The sequence below is a fragment of the Chiloscyllium plagiosum genome, chromosome 2 (assembly GCF_004010195.1).
Source record: "Chiloscyllium plagiosum isolate BGI_BamShark_2017 chromosome 2, ASM401019v2, whole genome shotgun sequence".
Classification (NCBI taxonomy): domain Eukaryota; kingdom Metazoa; phylum Chordata; class Chondrichthyes; order Orectolobiformes; family Hemiscylliidae; genus Chiloscyllium; species Chiloscyllium plagiosum.
Window position 1 is genome coordinate 7,452,358 of NC_057711.1, and position 17,245 is coordinate 7,469,602.

The 17,245-nt window shown below is 45.3% G+C and overlaps 1 protein-coding gene across 3 annotated transcripts in view; it reads left to right on the top strand.

Annotated features, from left to right (window-relative positions):
* Window positions 1-14,948, top strand: part of aadat (aminoadipate aminotransferase) — an 82,396-nt gene extending 67,448 nt beyond the window's left edge. For 2 of the 3 annotated variants that reach the window (XM_043703414.1, XM_043703404.1), the window contains 4 exons: window positions 5,334-5,398; window positions 9,773-9,879; window positions 13,172-13,273; window positions 14,601-14,948. In XM_043703414.1, coding sequence (XP_043559349.1) covers window positions 5,334-5,398; window positions 9,773-9,879; window positions 13,172-13,273; window positions 14,601-14,642 — 316 coding nt within the window. In that variant the 3' untranslated portion in view covers window positions 14,643-14,948. The remainder of the gene's footprint in view (window positions 1-5,333; window positions 5,399-9,772; window positions 9,880-13,171; window positions 13,274-14,600) is intronic. The other variant, XM_043703424.1, reaches the window with a different exon arrangement.
* Window positions 14,949-17,245: the final 2,297 nt, after the last annotated feature.

The window sequence follows — 17,245 nt, forward strand, 5'->3', positions numbered from 1 at the left end:
CAGGCTGGGGCTGTTTTCCCTGGAGTGTTGGAGGCTGAGGGGTGACCTTATAGAGGTTTACAAAATTATGAGGGGCATGGATAGGATAAATAGACAGTCTTTTCCCTGGGGTCGTGGAGTCCAGAACTACAGGACATAGGTTTAGGGTGAGAGGGGAAAGATATAAAAGAGACCTAAGGGGCAACTTTTTCACGCAGAGGGTGGTACGTGTATGGAATGAGCTGCCAGAGGATGTGGTGAAGGCTGGTACAATTGCAACATTTAAGAGGCATTTGGATGGGTATATGAATAGGAAGGGTTTGGAGGGTTATGGGCCGGGTGCTGGCAGGTGGGACTAGATTGGGTTGGGATATCTGGTCAGCATGCACAGGTTGGACCGAAGGGTCTGTTTCCATGCTATACATCTCTATGACTCTAAAAGTCAGAAGAGCTGAATGAAGTTCTCTGTGGTTGAGGAGTCACTACTTTAATGGAAGTGGAGATAGTCTTCATTGGAAATGATTATTAAAACAAGACATCCCAAATATGGCTTGACCAGTGTGCTGCAGCAACAAGAGAAAATTAAAATGAATTGCAAACATGAGAAGAGGAAATAATGTTTCTGCACAGTGAGTGGTTGGGGTGTGGAGTGCACTGACTGGAAATGTGGTGGAGGTGCATTCAATTGAGACATTAGGGAGGGACATTGAATACTTGCTTCTTTTCAAATAATGTGCAAGGATCATGGGGCAAAGGCAGGAGAATGGAACTGAATCAGAATGCTTGCTCGAGAGCCAGGATGGAGGTGATGGGCTAAATAGCCAGCGTTTTTATGATTCTGTGAACCTGCCAAACCCACTTCATCAAAATTTTCCAAACCCAAGAATTCTTCCATCTAGAAGCTGAAGAGTAGTAGATGTATGGAAACTCCCTTCTTTACAGCACTGTGGGTACATCTATGCTACATGGACAGAATCAGACAGCACAGCAACAGACCCTTCGGTCCTTTTTGTCCATGCTGACCAGAATTCCCAAATCAGACCAGTCCCATCTGCCTGCATTTGGCTTGTCACAAACTATTTCCTGTTCATGTTCAAGAAGGCAGCTCACGACCACTTTCTCATGGGCAACTAGGGGCAGGCAATGATTGCTGACTGAGCTCAGATTCCATGAAAGAGTATATTTTTAAAAGCTGCCTCTCATAAGATCGCCTCTGAGCTACTCACCGTCCAGCCTTGAACTGTATCATTCACTGAGGCTGGGTCAAATCCTGAAACTGTAGGGTGTCTGTAGGGTAACTGTAGGTTACTGAAGAACCTCACCATCCCATGTTGCTGGTGCAGCAAAAGCCCGAACGCAAAGCTACTCACCGACAGCTGTTACTATGGTAAGGACCATGGAATCTGGTTGGTGAGGTCTGAGGTAAGGCTCCTTCAGCAGCTAATAATCTTGCTTTAAAGAAGAGAACTTGCTTTTGCACCCTTCTCCTGAACTAAGAGATTGGTTAAGGGAAAGAATCTGTATTGGGACTTATTATTGGAGGGTGTCATGCCTGTTTGACAAAGTGCTGCTCAGGAGGTTGCTGAACAAGATAAGGGCCCATGGTGTCAGAGTCAAGGTACCAGCATGGATAGAAGCCTGGCTGTCTGACAGAAAGCAGAGAGTGGGGATAAAAGGGTCCTTCTCAGGATGTCAGCCAGTGACAAGTGGTGTTTCGCAACGCTCAGTGTTGGAACTACAACTTTTCACTTTATACATTAACGATCTAGATGAAGGAACTGAGGGCATTCTGGCTAAGTTTGCAGATGATACAAAGATAGGTAGAGGGACAGGTAGCATTGAGGAGGCAGGGAGGCTGCAGAAGGATTAGGACAGCTTAGGAGAGTGGGCAAAGAAGTGACAGATGGAGTACAATGTGGGAAATTGTGAAGTCATGCACTTTGATATGAGGAATAGCAGTGTGGACTATTTTCTAAATGGGGAGAAAATTCAGAAGTCTGAAGTGCAAAGAGACTTGGACATCCTAATCCAGGATTCTCTCAAGGTAAACTTACAGGTTTACCTTGAGTGAGTAGTTAGGAAAGTAAATGCAATGACGCCATTTATTTTGACAGGACTTAAATACAAAAGCAGGGGGTGTACTTCTGAGGCTCTATAAGGCTCTGGTCAGATCACATTTGGAGTATGGTGTACAGTTTTGGGCCCCAAGTCTCGGGAAGGATGTACTGACCCTGGAGCATGTTCAGAGGAGGTTCACAAGAATGGTCCCAGGAATGAAAAGCTTAATGTACGAGGAACGTTTGAGGACTCTGGGTCTATACTGGATGGAATTTAGAAGGATAGGGGGGATCTAATAGAAAATTACAGAATACTGAATGGTCTGGACAGCGTGGATGTTGGGAAGATGTTTCCATTGGTAAGAGAGATTAGGGCACAGGCTTAGAGTAAAGGGAAGACCTTTTAGAACAGAGATAACTGGAAACTTCTTCAGCCAGAGAGTGGTGAATCTATGGAATTCACTGCCATAGAAGGCTATGGAGGCCAGGGTATTGAGTATATTTAAGACAGAGATAGATTCTTGATTGCCAAGGTGATCAAGGGTTACGGGGAGAAATTAGGAGCATAGGGTTAAGAAATTTATCCACGATTGAATGATGGAGCAGACTCGATGGGCAGAATGGCCTAATTTCTGCTCCTATGTCTCATGGTCTTATGGTCTGTCTGCAGGGGTCACTGTATAAGTGAGCAGGTGGGAGAAGTGGGTGGCTTTTCTGCAGGGTAAAACCCAAACCAGTTGCCCCACCCTGAGGAAATACACACAGGATGGACATCTAGAGACAGCCTTAATTTTTCTACCGTTTGCACTACCTTGCTTTTGCTCTCATTCTCTCACAGTCCCTCAACCACCATCTCGTGCTTTCTCTCCTTCCAGACTGTTTCCCTTCTCTCTCCTATCTTTTCTTTTGTATTCTCTCTCTTTGTTCATTTGCTTTCTCTGTCTCTCTCTCTCTTTCTCTCTCAAACACAACTGTTCTCTCTATCTATGTGGCTGTCTTTTTCTCTCTGTGTTTCTCTCTTTCCATCTCTCTCTGTCTCACTCTTTCTCTCTCTCGCTCTTTCTCCTTCTCTGTCTCTCTCTCTCTCTGTCCCTCTGTGTCGTTCTCTATCAATTTCTCTCTCTCTGCATCTTTTTTCTCCTCTCTCTCTCTGTCAGTATGTGTCTTTCTCTGTCACTATCTCTCTTTTTCTCCTCTGTCTGTCTTTCTCTCTCTCTTTCTCTGTCAATCTCTCTCTCTCTCTTTCTCTATCACTCTCTCTCTGAATATATGTCTGGCTCTCTTTTTCTCATTTTTGTTTTCAGTGTTGTGTACTCAGGAGATGAATGCTGGCTGATCATAAAGCCAAGGAACATGACCATCCTGATGTGTAACTAGACATTGTTGAATAATCAGGTGCCGACATTGGACAGGGAGGCAAGTGGGTTGCCGCTGATGATAACTTAAAGTAGGGCTGTTGTCTGGAGACACATCTAATTTTAAGCTGGCTGAGACCTATATTAGAGACAAAAAAAAACTCCAAATGCTGGAATCTAAAGTAGACACACAGGAGACTGAGAGAACACAGCAAACCAGGCAGCATCAGGAGATGGAGAAGTCAACGTTTCAGGTATAACCCTTCTTCAGGTCCAAAATATACACTCTTTCTTTATTCATTCATGAGACATGGGTGTCACTGGCTGGGCCCATCCCTAGTTGCCCTTGAGATGGTGGTAGCGAGCTGCCTTCTCAAACTAAGGAGGGAATTGCAGAATTTTGAGCCAATGGCAATGAAGAAACCGTGATATATCTCCAAGTTAGGATGGTGAGTGGCTTGGAGGGGAACTTGCAGGTGTTGGTGCTCCCATGTATCTTCCAGATGGAAGTGAACGTGAATTTGGAAGGTGTGGTCAGAACATTTTTAAGAGCATGATCTTTAGGAGATAAGATTAATAAGGTTCATTTTTTGCTCATGCCCTGGGTGAAACCCAGTCCAGATTGACTGGGGTGAAATTAGACTTGGAGATTTCAGATTGGTTATAGTGTAGGAGAAGGCCATTCAGCCTATATCTCTATGCTAGCCCTCTGAATGGTCAGTCCACCTGGAGCCATTCGATCAACCTCACCGCACAGCCCTGCACAGTCTTCCTTTTCAGATAGTCATCCAAATCACCAGAGACGATCTCGATTGAACCTGCCTCCAACAGAATGTCAGACGCTGTGTTCTGATCCTAACCACTCGCTGTTGCTACTTTTGCCAATTTCCTTCAATCTCTGCTTTCAGAAGCCTGGCTAGCTTTTCTTCCACTCCACCTGATTCCTTCAGCATTTCAATCTCTCTGTCTTTATTCTTCTCTGTCCCTATCCCTCTCTCTCTTGCTATGCCCCTCTTTCACTATCCCTCTCTCTCCCCATTTCTCTTTCCCGATCTTTCTCTGTCTGTTTAACTCTGTCCCTCTCTCTCTCTGTTCCATCTCACACCCACTGTGTGTCTCTCTCTCTCTCTGTCCAATCTCTCTCTGTCTCATCTCTCTCTGTCCCTGTCTCTCACTGTCCCATCTCTCTCTCTGTCTGTCCCATCTCTCTGTCTGTCCTGCTCTCTGTCTATCCCTCTCTCTCACTGTCCCATCTCTCTCTATATCTGTCCCACCTCTCTGTCTGTCCCTCTCTCTCTGTCCCATCTCTCTCTCTCCCATCTCTCTGCCTGTCGCTTTCTCTCTCTGTCCCTCTCGTTTTCTATCTGACTCTCTCTGCCCGATCACTCTCTCTTTCTCTCTCTCTCTCTCTATGAGTCAGGTTTATCCCAAGTCCTGGTGTGTATGAGCCCCAGCAGAAAATCCCTTCTTATTTGGTGCAAATTGTCAATTGCATTCAAGATCACAGACGGAATAATCAACCTGAGATTTATTCAAAATCATTGCAACCAGAATTATGCATTGTTTTAAAAGACTTGAATGAGGAGCTGTGTTAGTATTGTTAAAGAAAGAGACACACTGTGAAAGCTTTCCATTCTGCAATCCTCAGGACAGATGCAAGAATGCCAAATTTCAAAAGGAGCAACAAATCAGACTCCATGAAGAAAAACATACTGAGTGGTTGGCATTATCCAGTCTTATTGGTTGGGCATTGCTATGGAGAATGCACCGGGAAATGCTTTCTCTGCACGCTTCTGTTCAAAAGGAAAAACAGATGCAAATCCTCAGACATGTTCCTTTATCCTGAGAGCACATGAATTGATGTTGCTTCTAGCAAAGGAAGAACTGGACAGCAAATGCCAACAGGTTTTGAATTTCTTCTTTTCCGTTCAATTTATGACAGGGTGGTGCAGTTTTACAGAACGCAGCGAGATGCCATGCATAAGTCTGCAGAAAGATGGCTTAAAGGTAATGCTGGCAAATTAAACTATCATTGTTTAAAAAAAATGGAATGAACATTAACACAGCTCCTTGTAGCATAGAGGAAATGCTTCATCAAGTATAGTCAGCATAAAATTCAGGGTTAGATCCAAACAAACAGTGTAATCTTTTTAAACTGGACCTATCACCCAGTAACCGCTGGAGGGATTGCCTGATGAGCAAAGGCTAACCTACTCACTGGAGTTGAAAAGGATGAGAGGTGATCCTCAGTGGAAAAAGAGATGTGTAGGTTGGGTGGGAAATGCAGGGTTACAAGGAGGGGTCTGGGTGGGATGCTCTTCAGAGGGGTGGTGTGGACTGAGTTGGCCGAATGGCCTGCTTCCACACTATAAGGATTGTATGATTCCATGAAACATATTGAATTCTTAAAGGGCTTATCAGGGTAAATGCTTCTCTAAGAGGGTTGTGAGTTTTTGGGACTCCTTGCCAATAGAGAGCTGTGGGAGCAGAGTCATAGATGGGGGCGGCACAGTGGCGCAGTGTGGGGTGGACTGTGACTCGGTGGTTAGCACTGCTGCCTCACAGCGCCAGGGACCCAGGTTCAATTCCAGCCTCGGGTGACTGTCTGTGAGGAGTTTGCACATTCTCCTCGTGTCTGCGTGGGTTTCCTCTGGGTGCTCCGGTTTCCTCCCACAATCCAAAGATGTGCAGGTCAGGTGTATTGGCCATGCTAAATTGCCAAGTCAAGGGTAAATATAGGGTAGGCAATGGGTCTGGGTGGGTTACTCATCAGAGGGTCAGTGTGAACTTGTTGGGCCAAAGGGCCTGAAGGGAATCTAATCTAATCTAGTCATAAAGCATCAAAATAGGCCATTTGGCCCATCATGTCTAGACTGATCACTAAACACCAAATTAATATATTTAAAACTGAGATAGATAGATTCTAGATCTTTCAGGGAATCAAGAGTTCCAGGGAAAAGGCAGGAAAGTGAATGTCAGGAGTGATGGAGTAGCCATCATCCTATTGAATGGCAGAGCAGGCTCAACGGGGCCAAATGGCCTAATCCCATTCCTATTTCTTATGGTCCTCCCACTTGCAGAAGTGGGAGAGTGCACATCCCTCACTTAGAGGAGAACCAATGCTCCAACGTTAATTAAACTGCTGACATTTGATGGGTATCTCCATGAACTTAGTTATAAATTAAAGTGTTTCAGATGTCAGTGAACAACTTCTGTCCATTCAGTGCCTGCTGTGTTAGAGAAAGACTGAATGTTCCACGTACCAGTGGACACTATGTGATCCCACTCCAGGGAAACGCAGATGGGAGCATTGGAACAAAAGAGAAGCCGTAGGACATAGGAACAGCAGTAGACCATTCAGCCCGTCGAGTCTGCTCTGCCATTCAATGAGATCATGGCGGATCTGATCATCCTCAACCCCACTTTCCCTCCACTTCCAACCATCACCCTTGATTCCCTTCCTGATTAAAAATCGATCTCAACCTCAAATATACTTAATGTCCCAACCTCGACAGCCCTCAGTGGCCAAGAAGGGGAGCTCACACCCCTTCTGAGAGAAAACAATTTCTCCCCATCTCTGTCTTAGATGTGTGAACTCGGTTGTAAATCTGTGGAGCTCTGTTGCAGAGAGTTGTCACGGCTGGGTCATTAAAAATAATCATGGTGGAGATAGATTTTGAATCAGGAAGGCCAACAAAAGGTTTGTGGGGAAAAGACAGGAAAGTGGAGTTGCGAATTATTAGATCAGCCATGATCTTATTGTATAGTGGGGCAGACTCGATGGGCTGAAGGGCCTACTTCTTCTCCGACATCTCATGGTTTTGTGGTCTCACGTAATCATTCAATGTAAGTGGAGAATTGAGGAGATTAGAAAGCGAATCACACTGATGGTCAGTCAGCATGCTGAGGTTGAAAGGTCCAGTTATTAATAGGAGCAAACCACTGCAGATGCTAGAATCTATACTGAAAACAAAAAGGTGCTGAAGATTCTCTGTCACCATATCCTCTCTCCCCTCCCCCCACCCCAGTGGGGACTGTCTATTCTTTCCAGTTTGGCAGTTAGATACACCAGTGTTCTGCCATTCCAATCACTTAATCTGACCTATTAACATTCTGTCTCCACCAGTACTCCAACCCTAACTCCTACTAAAGCATAAATGCCGCCCCCTCCACACTTTACATCAGTTCTAATAAAGAGTTCTAATAGGATTTATAACCATCTAGAAAAGAATAATCTGATCAGGGACAGTCAGCACGGTTTTGTGAAGGGTAGGTCGTGCCTAACGAATCTCATTGAGTTTTTTGACAGTGACCAAACAGGTAGATGAGAGTAAACCGGTTGATGTGGTGTATATGGATTTCAGCAAGGTCTTCGATAATGTTCCCCGCAGTAGGCTATTATACAAAATGCAGAGGAATGGGATTTTGGGAGACATAGCAGTTTGGATCAGTAATTGGCTTGCTGAAAGAAAACAGAGGGTTGTAATTGATGGAACATGTTCATCTTGGTGTCCAGTTACTAGCGGCGTACCCCAAGGGTCGGTGTTGGGTCCACTGCTGTTCGTCATTTTTATAAATGACCTGGATGAGGGGGTGTCCATGTACACAGATCCCTGAAAGTTGCCACCCAGATTGACAGGGTTGTTAAGAAGGCATACAGTGTTTTGGCCTTTATTAATAGAGGGATTGAGTTCCGGAACCAGGAGGTTATGCTGCAGCTGTCCAAAGATCTGGTACGGCCACACTTGGAGTATTGTGTACAGTTCTGGTCACCGCATTATAAGAAGGATGTGGAAGCTTTGGAAAGGAGGAGATTTACTAGGATGTTGCCTGGTATGGAAGGAATGTCTTACGAGGAAAGGCTGAGGGCCTTGAGGCTGTTCTCGTTATAGAAAAGAAGGTTGAGAGGTGACTTAATAGAGACATACAATATAATCAGAGGATTAGATAGGGTGGACAGGGAGAGCCTTTTTCCAAGTATGGGAACGGCAAACACAAGGGGACACAATTTTAAAGTGAGGGAAGATAGGTATAAGACAGATGTCAGAGGTAGTTTCTTTACTCAGAGAGTAGTAAGAGTATGGAATGCTTTACCTGCATCAGTAATAAATTCGCCAAGTTTAAGTGCATTTAAGTCGTTATTGGACAGGCATATGGATGTACATGGGATAGTGTAGGTGGGATGGGCTTCAGATTAGTATGACAGGGCAGTGCAACATCGAGGACCGAAGGGCCTGTACTGCACTGTAATGTTCTATGTTCTATGTATGTTAGGAGTTATCTTGACTCTGTCGCTCTCTATGGATATTGCCTGTGATTTCCAGCATTTTTTGTTTTCAAATCCGATTGCTTGACCTGTCTCATCGTCAGACTAAATTCCGAAGAAAACTTTCATCTCAACTATTATTTCTCTTTTCTCCCCCGTTTAAAGATAATTATAAATTAATAATTTTGTCCCATGCTTCCCCTGGCTGGGGAATGTGGAGCATTTGGGCACATCTCAGGATAAGAGGTTGATCATTTAGAAACTTGGGTGAGGAGAAATGTCTCCTTTCAAAACCTTCAAAACCTTTGAAGTTCTCTACCAGTGGATGTTCCACTGTTGAATACTAGGAAGACCGGCATTGATTTCCAGTCTGTCCGAGAATCCAAAGCTAGAGCGAGTGGGTGGGAAAATGGAGTCGAAATCCAAGATCATCAATTAGCATACTAAATGGGAAAACCGGCTCAACATTTGCTCTTATTTCTTGTCTTCCTGTGAAGACATGACTAAAGATTCCCCTCTCCATAGAACAGGAATGATTTTCTCAACACATTGTTCCATATCTACTAATTTATTCTCTTCAGTGATTGAAGAGGTGAACCATGCAAATCACACTTTTTCCTGTCTTCATAGAATCCCTATAGTGTGGAAACAGGCCATTTGGCCCAACAAGTCCACACTGACCCTCTGAAGAGTATCCCACCCAGACCCACTGCCCTTCCCTCCCCTACTACTCTATATTTCCTCTGACTAGTGCACTTAACCTCCACATCCCTGAACACTACGGGCAATATAGCATGGCCAATTCACCTAAACTGCATATCTTTGGACTGTGGAGGGAAACTGGAGCACCCAGAGGAAATCCTCACAGGCGTGGGGAGAATGTGCAAACTCCACACAGGCAGTCAGCTGACGCTGGAATCCAACCCAGGTCTCTGGTGCTATGAGGCAGCAGTGCTAACCACTGAGCCACTGTGCCACTCTATCTTCCTTCCTATCTTTCCAGTCATTTTGTTTTTAGTTCTCCGAGCCAAGGTAACAGTTTGATGCAAGTTTATGGCATTCGCTTTGGTGAATATTGAATGATTCTTTCTCTGTAATGCTTGTGTTCCTTCAAGATGTAGCTGATTGGCAGGTCCCCAGTGCAGGCATGTTCTTCTGGATGAAGCTGAACAAAATCCCAGACACGCAACAACTCATCTCGGAGAAAGCCATAGAAAAAGAGGTAGTGTACAAACTGTTGAAGGCAATTCCCCTGGCAACATGCATCGATCTGATGGAAACTTTGAGTGATAGATCATGTGGTACGGAAACAGACCCTTCATTCCAACTCATCCATACCAACCAGGTTTCCCAAACCACTCCCATTTGCCTGCACTTGGCCCACGTCCCTCCAAACCTTTCCTATTCATGTACCTGTCTAAACGTCTTTTAAATGTTGCAACTGCCACTTCCTCTGGTAGCTCATTCCATATACACATCACCCTCTGTTAAAAAGTTGCCCCTCATATCCCTTTTAAATCTTTCTCCTCTCAAAATATGCCCCTTAGTTTTGAAGATCCCCACCCTGGGGAAAAGACCTTTTCTATTCACATTATATATGCCCCTCATTATTTTATTAGCCTCTATAAGGTCACCCCTCAACCTCGTATGTTCCATTGAAGAAAGGTTCCTGAAGAAGGGCCTTTGCCCGAAACGCAATTTTCCTGCTCCTTGGGTGCTGCCTGACCTGCTGTGTTTTTCCAGCACCACTCTAATCTTGACTCCAGTGAAGAAAGGCCTAGTCTTTCCAGCCTCTCCTTATAACTCAAACCGTCCGATCCTGGCAACATTCTGGTAAATCTTTTCTAAACCCTTGTCAATTTAATGATATTCTTCCTGTAGTAGGGCAACCAGAACTGCACACAGTTCTCTAAAAGTGACATCACCAATGTCCTGTACAACCTCAACATTATGTCCCAACTCCTGTATTCACAGGTCTGAGCAATAAAAGGCAAGCGTGCTAAATGCCTTCTTAACCACCCTGTCTGCTTGTGACACAATTTTCAAAGTATAATGTACCTGAACTCTGAAGCCTACCTGTTCGACAAAGCTGCCCAGGGCCCAATCATTAACTGTATAAGACCTGCTTTTGTTTGTTTTACCAAAATGTAATACCTTGCATTTATCCAAATTAAACTCCATCTGCCAATTTTCAGCCCATTGACCCAATCAATCAAGGTCCCTTTATAATCTTAGATAACCTTGCTTTTGCTCTTCATTTTCTCTTCTTCGATCTCCCTCTCCTCTCCATTTCACACTCTCCTCCTTCACGTTCCCCCCTTTTTCACCCTGCCCCCCCTTTACCCTTTTAATTCAATCCCAAGTCAGTCAGTAGAGGATAAAAATTAGCCATTAATTCATTTTGATAATATATTTATAATGCAGAGAATTCAGCATTATCGTGTCTGCTTCTACCTGTTATCCATCATGCCCCAGCTCTCTTTATGTGCTCTAGGTATTCAATTAAATAATAAAATTCCTCCATGTATTTTTATTTAATTAAGATACTGTCCCCGCCTCTTTAGCCTCCACACCCCTTCATCTCTTTTTCTTCACCGCCTTCCCATCATCTTCACTCCCGTCTCCCTCACTCCTTCCTCCTCACCCTCATCCTACATTGAAGGCCTAAAGATTGTTCCCAAGTGGCCCTTAACACGTTTCCAGAGGCAGCTTGTTGTTTTAAAGAGATCAGGAGGAGGAGAAGAATGTGGCCTATGTAGTATTGAGGATCCAGGAAGAACACCCTTGCGAACTTCCTGCCCCTACACATCTCCCTTGCCCAATCCCCATGCACCCACCACTCCAATCGCCACTTGAAGATACATTTTAGCAAATCAAGGATTCATGGCCCTTTCTTCTGACTTGACAAAAGGAACATGATATAGAGCGGACATCCAGAAAAAGGTCTCAAGCAGATGTCCCATTGGCATCTCCACAAGGGACTAACACTTGTTTACGTGACAGTCATGTTCAGTTCAGTGTCTCCCTCGTGATAAGGGATCAGAATGTCTTCAAGGCCATTGGGCTAAGCTCCTTGAAATGCAGAACCTTTTACCTGAAAAGCACTCATGAGGTGCAATTTCTGTCACGTGAGTGGCATACAGCCACTTTAGATGCAATGTTTACCGATTTTCTATCAAAATCCCTCATCCTGAACTCTCTTCCTACCTTTGGACCCAGTTCTTATTTCTAATCAGTTGGGGTGCCCTTGAACATTTGATTCTAGGCTGGATGTCCCAGTCCAGGGGAGGGGGTGGCGGGGTCAGGATAATTCCCTGAATGCCCTTCCTGACCCTCCTGCTAGCCCACACCCTATCTGCTATTTAACACAAAAGGGCAAAGCCTACACCGGCCTGGCCACCCCAAGCCCAGCCAAGGTCCCATCAGTGGTCTGTCACTGCAGAACTGCCTCAATTGTAAGGCTGTATAGAAACATGGAAAATGGGAACAGGAGTAGGCCATTCAGCCCTTCAAGCCTGCTCCACCATTCAAGATGATCATGGCTGATCATCAAAGTCAGGTTCTTGCTTTCTCCTCCCACCCTTTGACCCCTTTATCTCTAAGAACTATATCTAACTCCTTTAAAACATTCAATATTTTGGCTTTCTTGGGAGAGAATTCCCCAGGCTCCCCATTCTCTGTGTAATACAATTTCTCTTCATCTCCTCATGAGAAATTTACATTTGACATTTACCAAATGGGACATGAGACCCAGCAGGCGTCCAGAGGCAGCTTATTGTTACAAAGAGAGCAGATGTTGGAGGAGTAACAAAGGCCTGAAATGAGCTCACCCACGTCCTTAGAATGTGGGCCCTGGTTCTGGACTGCCCCAGGCATCTTCAGGAGCAGGGGACAGGCGAGGGTGGGAAAGTCAACAGGTCACCTCATTCCAGCTTTGAGTGGGAGGCTAGGTCGGCCTCTTTCTCAAGAGCCTTGTGTCCATACCTGACATCCTCACCCCCAATCCAAATCCCATTCACCAAGGTCTGCTCCCTACGGACACTTCCCTACAAATGTCAATCCAGCCGCTCCATCGAGACTTCCACTCACCCTTTCCCTACTTGCTGATGGGACCCCTCCACACCGTGCTGGAAGATCTCCTGCTCATGCCTTCACTGTCCTGGTCTCTGGGACCTGAAGGGCTTTGGAGGGATGCGCCTTGTAGTTCCTGTCCTGTCCACTGTTGCCACTGGCGCTGCTGAGCCAGCAGAGATCCTGGCCAATCAGACTGGCCGCCAATGCTCAGAGATTGAGGGTTGGGTGTCTTCAACACAGGTGGAGGGGGAAATCTAGTCTCCAGTGAATTAACCCTCTGTGGGCCTGCTGGAGTTATCCTTCACTCAGACTGTGAGCAAGGCAAGATCTCCTGCTTATTCCTTTCACCGTCTGCCTCCTTTCTTAACCTTGGTCCATCGTATTTTGAATGCATCAGAAAGTGACTCCTGCTGAAACTGGGTTTGTCCGCCTCTCCTCAGGTACTGCTTGTGCCTGGTCGAGTGTTCATGACTGACAGTTCAGCACCATGTTCGTATCTCCGAGCTGCTTTCTCCATTTCCAGCCCTGAAGAAATGGACGAGGTAAATGCTTTTTTTATTATTAATTCACTGATTTAATCAAGTCTCTTCCTCACCTTCACAGGATGTGGGCATCACATGTTGGGCTGGCACTGCCCATCCCTAACTGCCCTGGAGATGGTGGTGGTGAGCTACCTTCTTGACCAGCTATAATTACTTAGAGTGGTGGGGATAGATACCCACAAGGTGTGTGGAAAGGGACTCCCAGGATTTTGAGTTGGCTGAGGGAACGGTAGTGTGGGTTGAAGTCTGGATGGTGTATCGCTGAGAGGGGAACTTGCAGATGGCCGTGTTTGCACATGTCTGTTGTCCTTGTCCTCCCAAGTGTCAATGATTGCAGCCGTAGAAGCTGCTGTTAAAGAGGGCTTATCAACACTTCTAAAAGGAAATAGGTAATTACACGCAAGATAAAGGAATGGAAGAGGGTACATCTGCCTCCTTACCCACCCACCTGGCATCCTGCCTCCTCACCCACCCACCTGGCACCCTGCCTCCTCACCCACCCACCAGGCACTCTGCCTTCTCACCCACCCACCTAGCACCCTGCCTCCTCACCCAGCTGTTACTCTGCCTCATCAGCTACCCACCTGGCACTGCCTCCTCACCCACCCACCTGGCACTCTGCCTTCTAACCCTGACACAACTGCACCCTGCTTCCTCATTCACCCACCTGCCACTCTGCCTTCTCACCCACCACCTAGTACCCTGCCTCCTCACCTACCCACCTGCCACTCTGCCCCATCACCTACCCACCTGCCACTTTGCCTCCTCACCTACCCACCTGGCGGCCTGCCTCCTCACCCACCCACTTGGCACTCTGCCACTCACATATTTCCAACACCACCCTTCACCCACCTGCTAGTTTACTCCCTCACCCATTTATCTTACACACTTACCTTCACTCTGTAGAGTCTGAGAGGTGATTTGGGCTCTCGGGCTGTTGACTTACTGGAATAAACAGTCAAACGGCCTGTTTCTGTGCTGGAATAGCACAAAGACCTGAGCAAGACCTGGGCATCTAAAGTAAACATAGAAATTTTCGAAGAATCTCAGCGGGCCTGGCAGCATCTGTGGAGCGAGAAAGCACAGTTAACCTTTCAAGTCCAGCAGCCCCTCTTCAGTTCATCTGAAGTTCTGAAACGTTAACTCTGCTTTTACTCCACAAATGCTGCTAGAAATATTTCTGGGATGTACAATTTCTAAAATGATATAGTAATAGGAAGCAGTGTCGAAAAGTGGCACTCTGGAGGGGACACTGTCATCGCAAAAAATAAAGATATCAAATGACAGAATGAGGCTTCCTCATCGGCATGTTTCTTATCCCTTACAGGGTTTGCAGAGGCTGGCTGCACTCATCAAAGGATCTGCGTAGAGCATCTTACTGGAAAGGATAGACTTAGAATGATCCATCACCTCACGAAGCAAATCAAAAATTAACGTCCTCTTGCGATTATCATTTTATAACCGTTTCATTTGCCAAACCGTTAGTTTAATTGAATGTTCTTGCACTTTCAACTGTTTCATGTCAAACCATAGTAAAAGCAACAATCAGGGTAAATAAGCAAGTTCATGTTGAATGAGTGTGCAGCATCTGCAGTCCTTACTGTCTCAAAATTCATGTTGAATGTTCAGAAGAACAGTTCCTTGTGTAAAGAGTGAAAGGTCACTTCTTTCAGAATGGTGCCTTTGTGATTTTCTTTCGGAAAACCGAGTTTTATTGTCTGACTGACCTCCCACTTCTGCATCAGCCAGTTTGAGACTTAATTCAGTACATTGGTCCACATCTCCTGGTAGCTGGATGCTCAGTGTATCACACAAATCTCCCGTCGGGAGCCCTAAGAATTCCCAGTGCACTCTCGATGTGCACTAAACTCTGTGGGTAGAGTCTTACAAGGAACATGAGCGATGTGGGCATTGGCGCAAATATTGGGAAAATCGCATGAGATTAGCACTGCAGAGCTGCAAACCATTTATAATGAAAAATCCTATTTCCCAGCCTTTGCTTTTCATTTGAGACAAAAAAAATTGCAGATGCTGGAATCCAAGGTAGACAAGCAGGAGGCTGGAGGAACACAGCCAGCCAGGCAGCAGGAGGAGGGGAAGAAGTCGATATTTAAGGTTTTTTAATTCACCCGCGAGACATGGCGCCGTTGCCTGGGAATACATTTGTTGCCCATTCCTAATTGTCCTTCAGAAGGTGGTGGTGAGATGCCTTCCTGAACCACCCCAGTTCAAATGCTGTAGGTAGGTTCCAGGGTTTTGACTCAGCACAGTGGAGGAACGGTGATATATTTCCAAGTCAGGATGGTGAGGTGCTTGGAAGGGAACCTGCAGGTGGTGGTATTCCCACATATCTACTTGTCCTTCTAGGTGGAAGTGGTCATGGGTTTGGAAGGTGCTGGCGGAGGGTCTTGGGCGAATTTCTACGATGCATCTTATACATTGTACGCACTGCTGCTACTGAGCATTGGTGTTGAGGGAGTGCATGTGGTGCCAATTAAGCGGGCTGTACCCATTCAGGCAAGTGGGAGTATTCCATCACACTCCCAACTTGTATCTTGTAGATAATGGACAGGATTTGGGGAGTCAGGAGGTACGTTACTTGCCTCACTCTCTGGCCTGTTCTTGCAGCCACTGTGTCCACTTGAGTTTCTGGTCAATGGTCTGTTTGAGAAGTCCTTTAAAACCTCTCATGTTGGTCACGGCTTTTGCTCATCGGACACAATATCACCTTAGGTGCCTTCATGTCAAACATTGATAGTGTTCCTGAAAAGTGTCTTTGGATGGTTTACAATGCTGAAGGAGCTAGAAAAATATAAACAGTTTTCAATTACCCCAGAGTACTATCCACAGGTGCTAAAAATTTCAGAGATGAGGAGAAATTTCTTCTCTGAGGGTTGTGAATATGCAGAATTCTTTACCATAAAAGGGCTGCTGTGGGTCGGTCATTAAAGGCTGAGGCAAACAGATTTTTAATCAATAAGGAATCAAGAGTTATGGGGGGAAATCCCATATTCTTAGGATGTGGATGGCTCTTGTAGAATCCCTAATTGCCCTTGAAAGGTGGGGTGGTGAACCACTTCCTTGATCTACTACAGTTCTCAAGGTGTAGGATCATCCGTGTATTATTAGGGAAGGAATTCCAGGATTTTGACCCAGCAATCGTGAAGGGACAATGTGGCATGGAGGGGAACTTGATATATGGTGTTCCCATATATCTGCTGCCCTTGACCTTCCTGATGAAGGGCTTATGCCTAAAACTTCGATTCTCCTGTTCCTCAGATGCTGCCTGACCTGCTGTGCTTTTCCAGCACCACACTCTCAACCCTGCCATTGGCCTTCTAGATGGAAGTGGTCATGGATTTGGAAGATAGTGTTAGAGGAACTTGGTGAGTTGCTGCAGTGTATCTTTATTGTGAGACACACTGCTATCACTGTGCACTGTTGGTGGAGGTTCTGAATGTTAAGTGTGGTAGATGGGTTCCCAATGCAGCAAGCTGCTTCCTATAAATGGTGTCAAGCTGCCTCTGGTCATGTGATAAAACCTTAATTGAATCTCATTTAGCTTTCTGCGTTCCAGTGGCAATAGGTCCAATATCACTATCTTCCAAATACCACACCTGATAAGGCTAAAAACTTGTGTTTGGCTCAAATAACTACTGATATATTGTGGTGTTACTCAAAGTGAATTAATCAAAAGTGCTGTGTTTGACACTGGAGGGAAACCAAATAAGCAGATACTTTAATTTTTGTCAAATTCAAACTGTAAAAATAAAATGTTCTTCATGCAGTTTCTGTCTCTCATTTTCCCACTTATTTCAGATGAATACATAGAGTTGGGATTCGCATCCTTAACCAACAAAAGATGACAATGCAGTTCCGAAAGTAAATCACTCAGCAAATACCTAACTTATGGCAAACAGTTGTCCGATAAGACAGGATTATAGATAAGGAGGTTAGACGTGTATCTGTGAT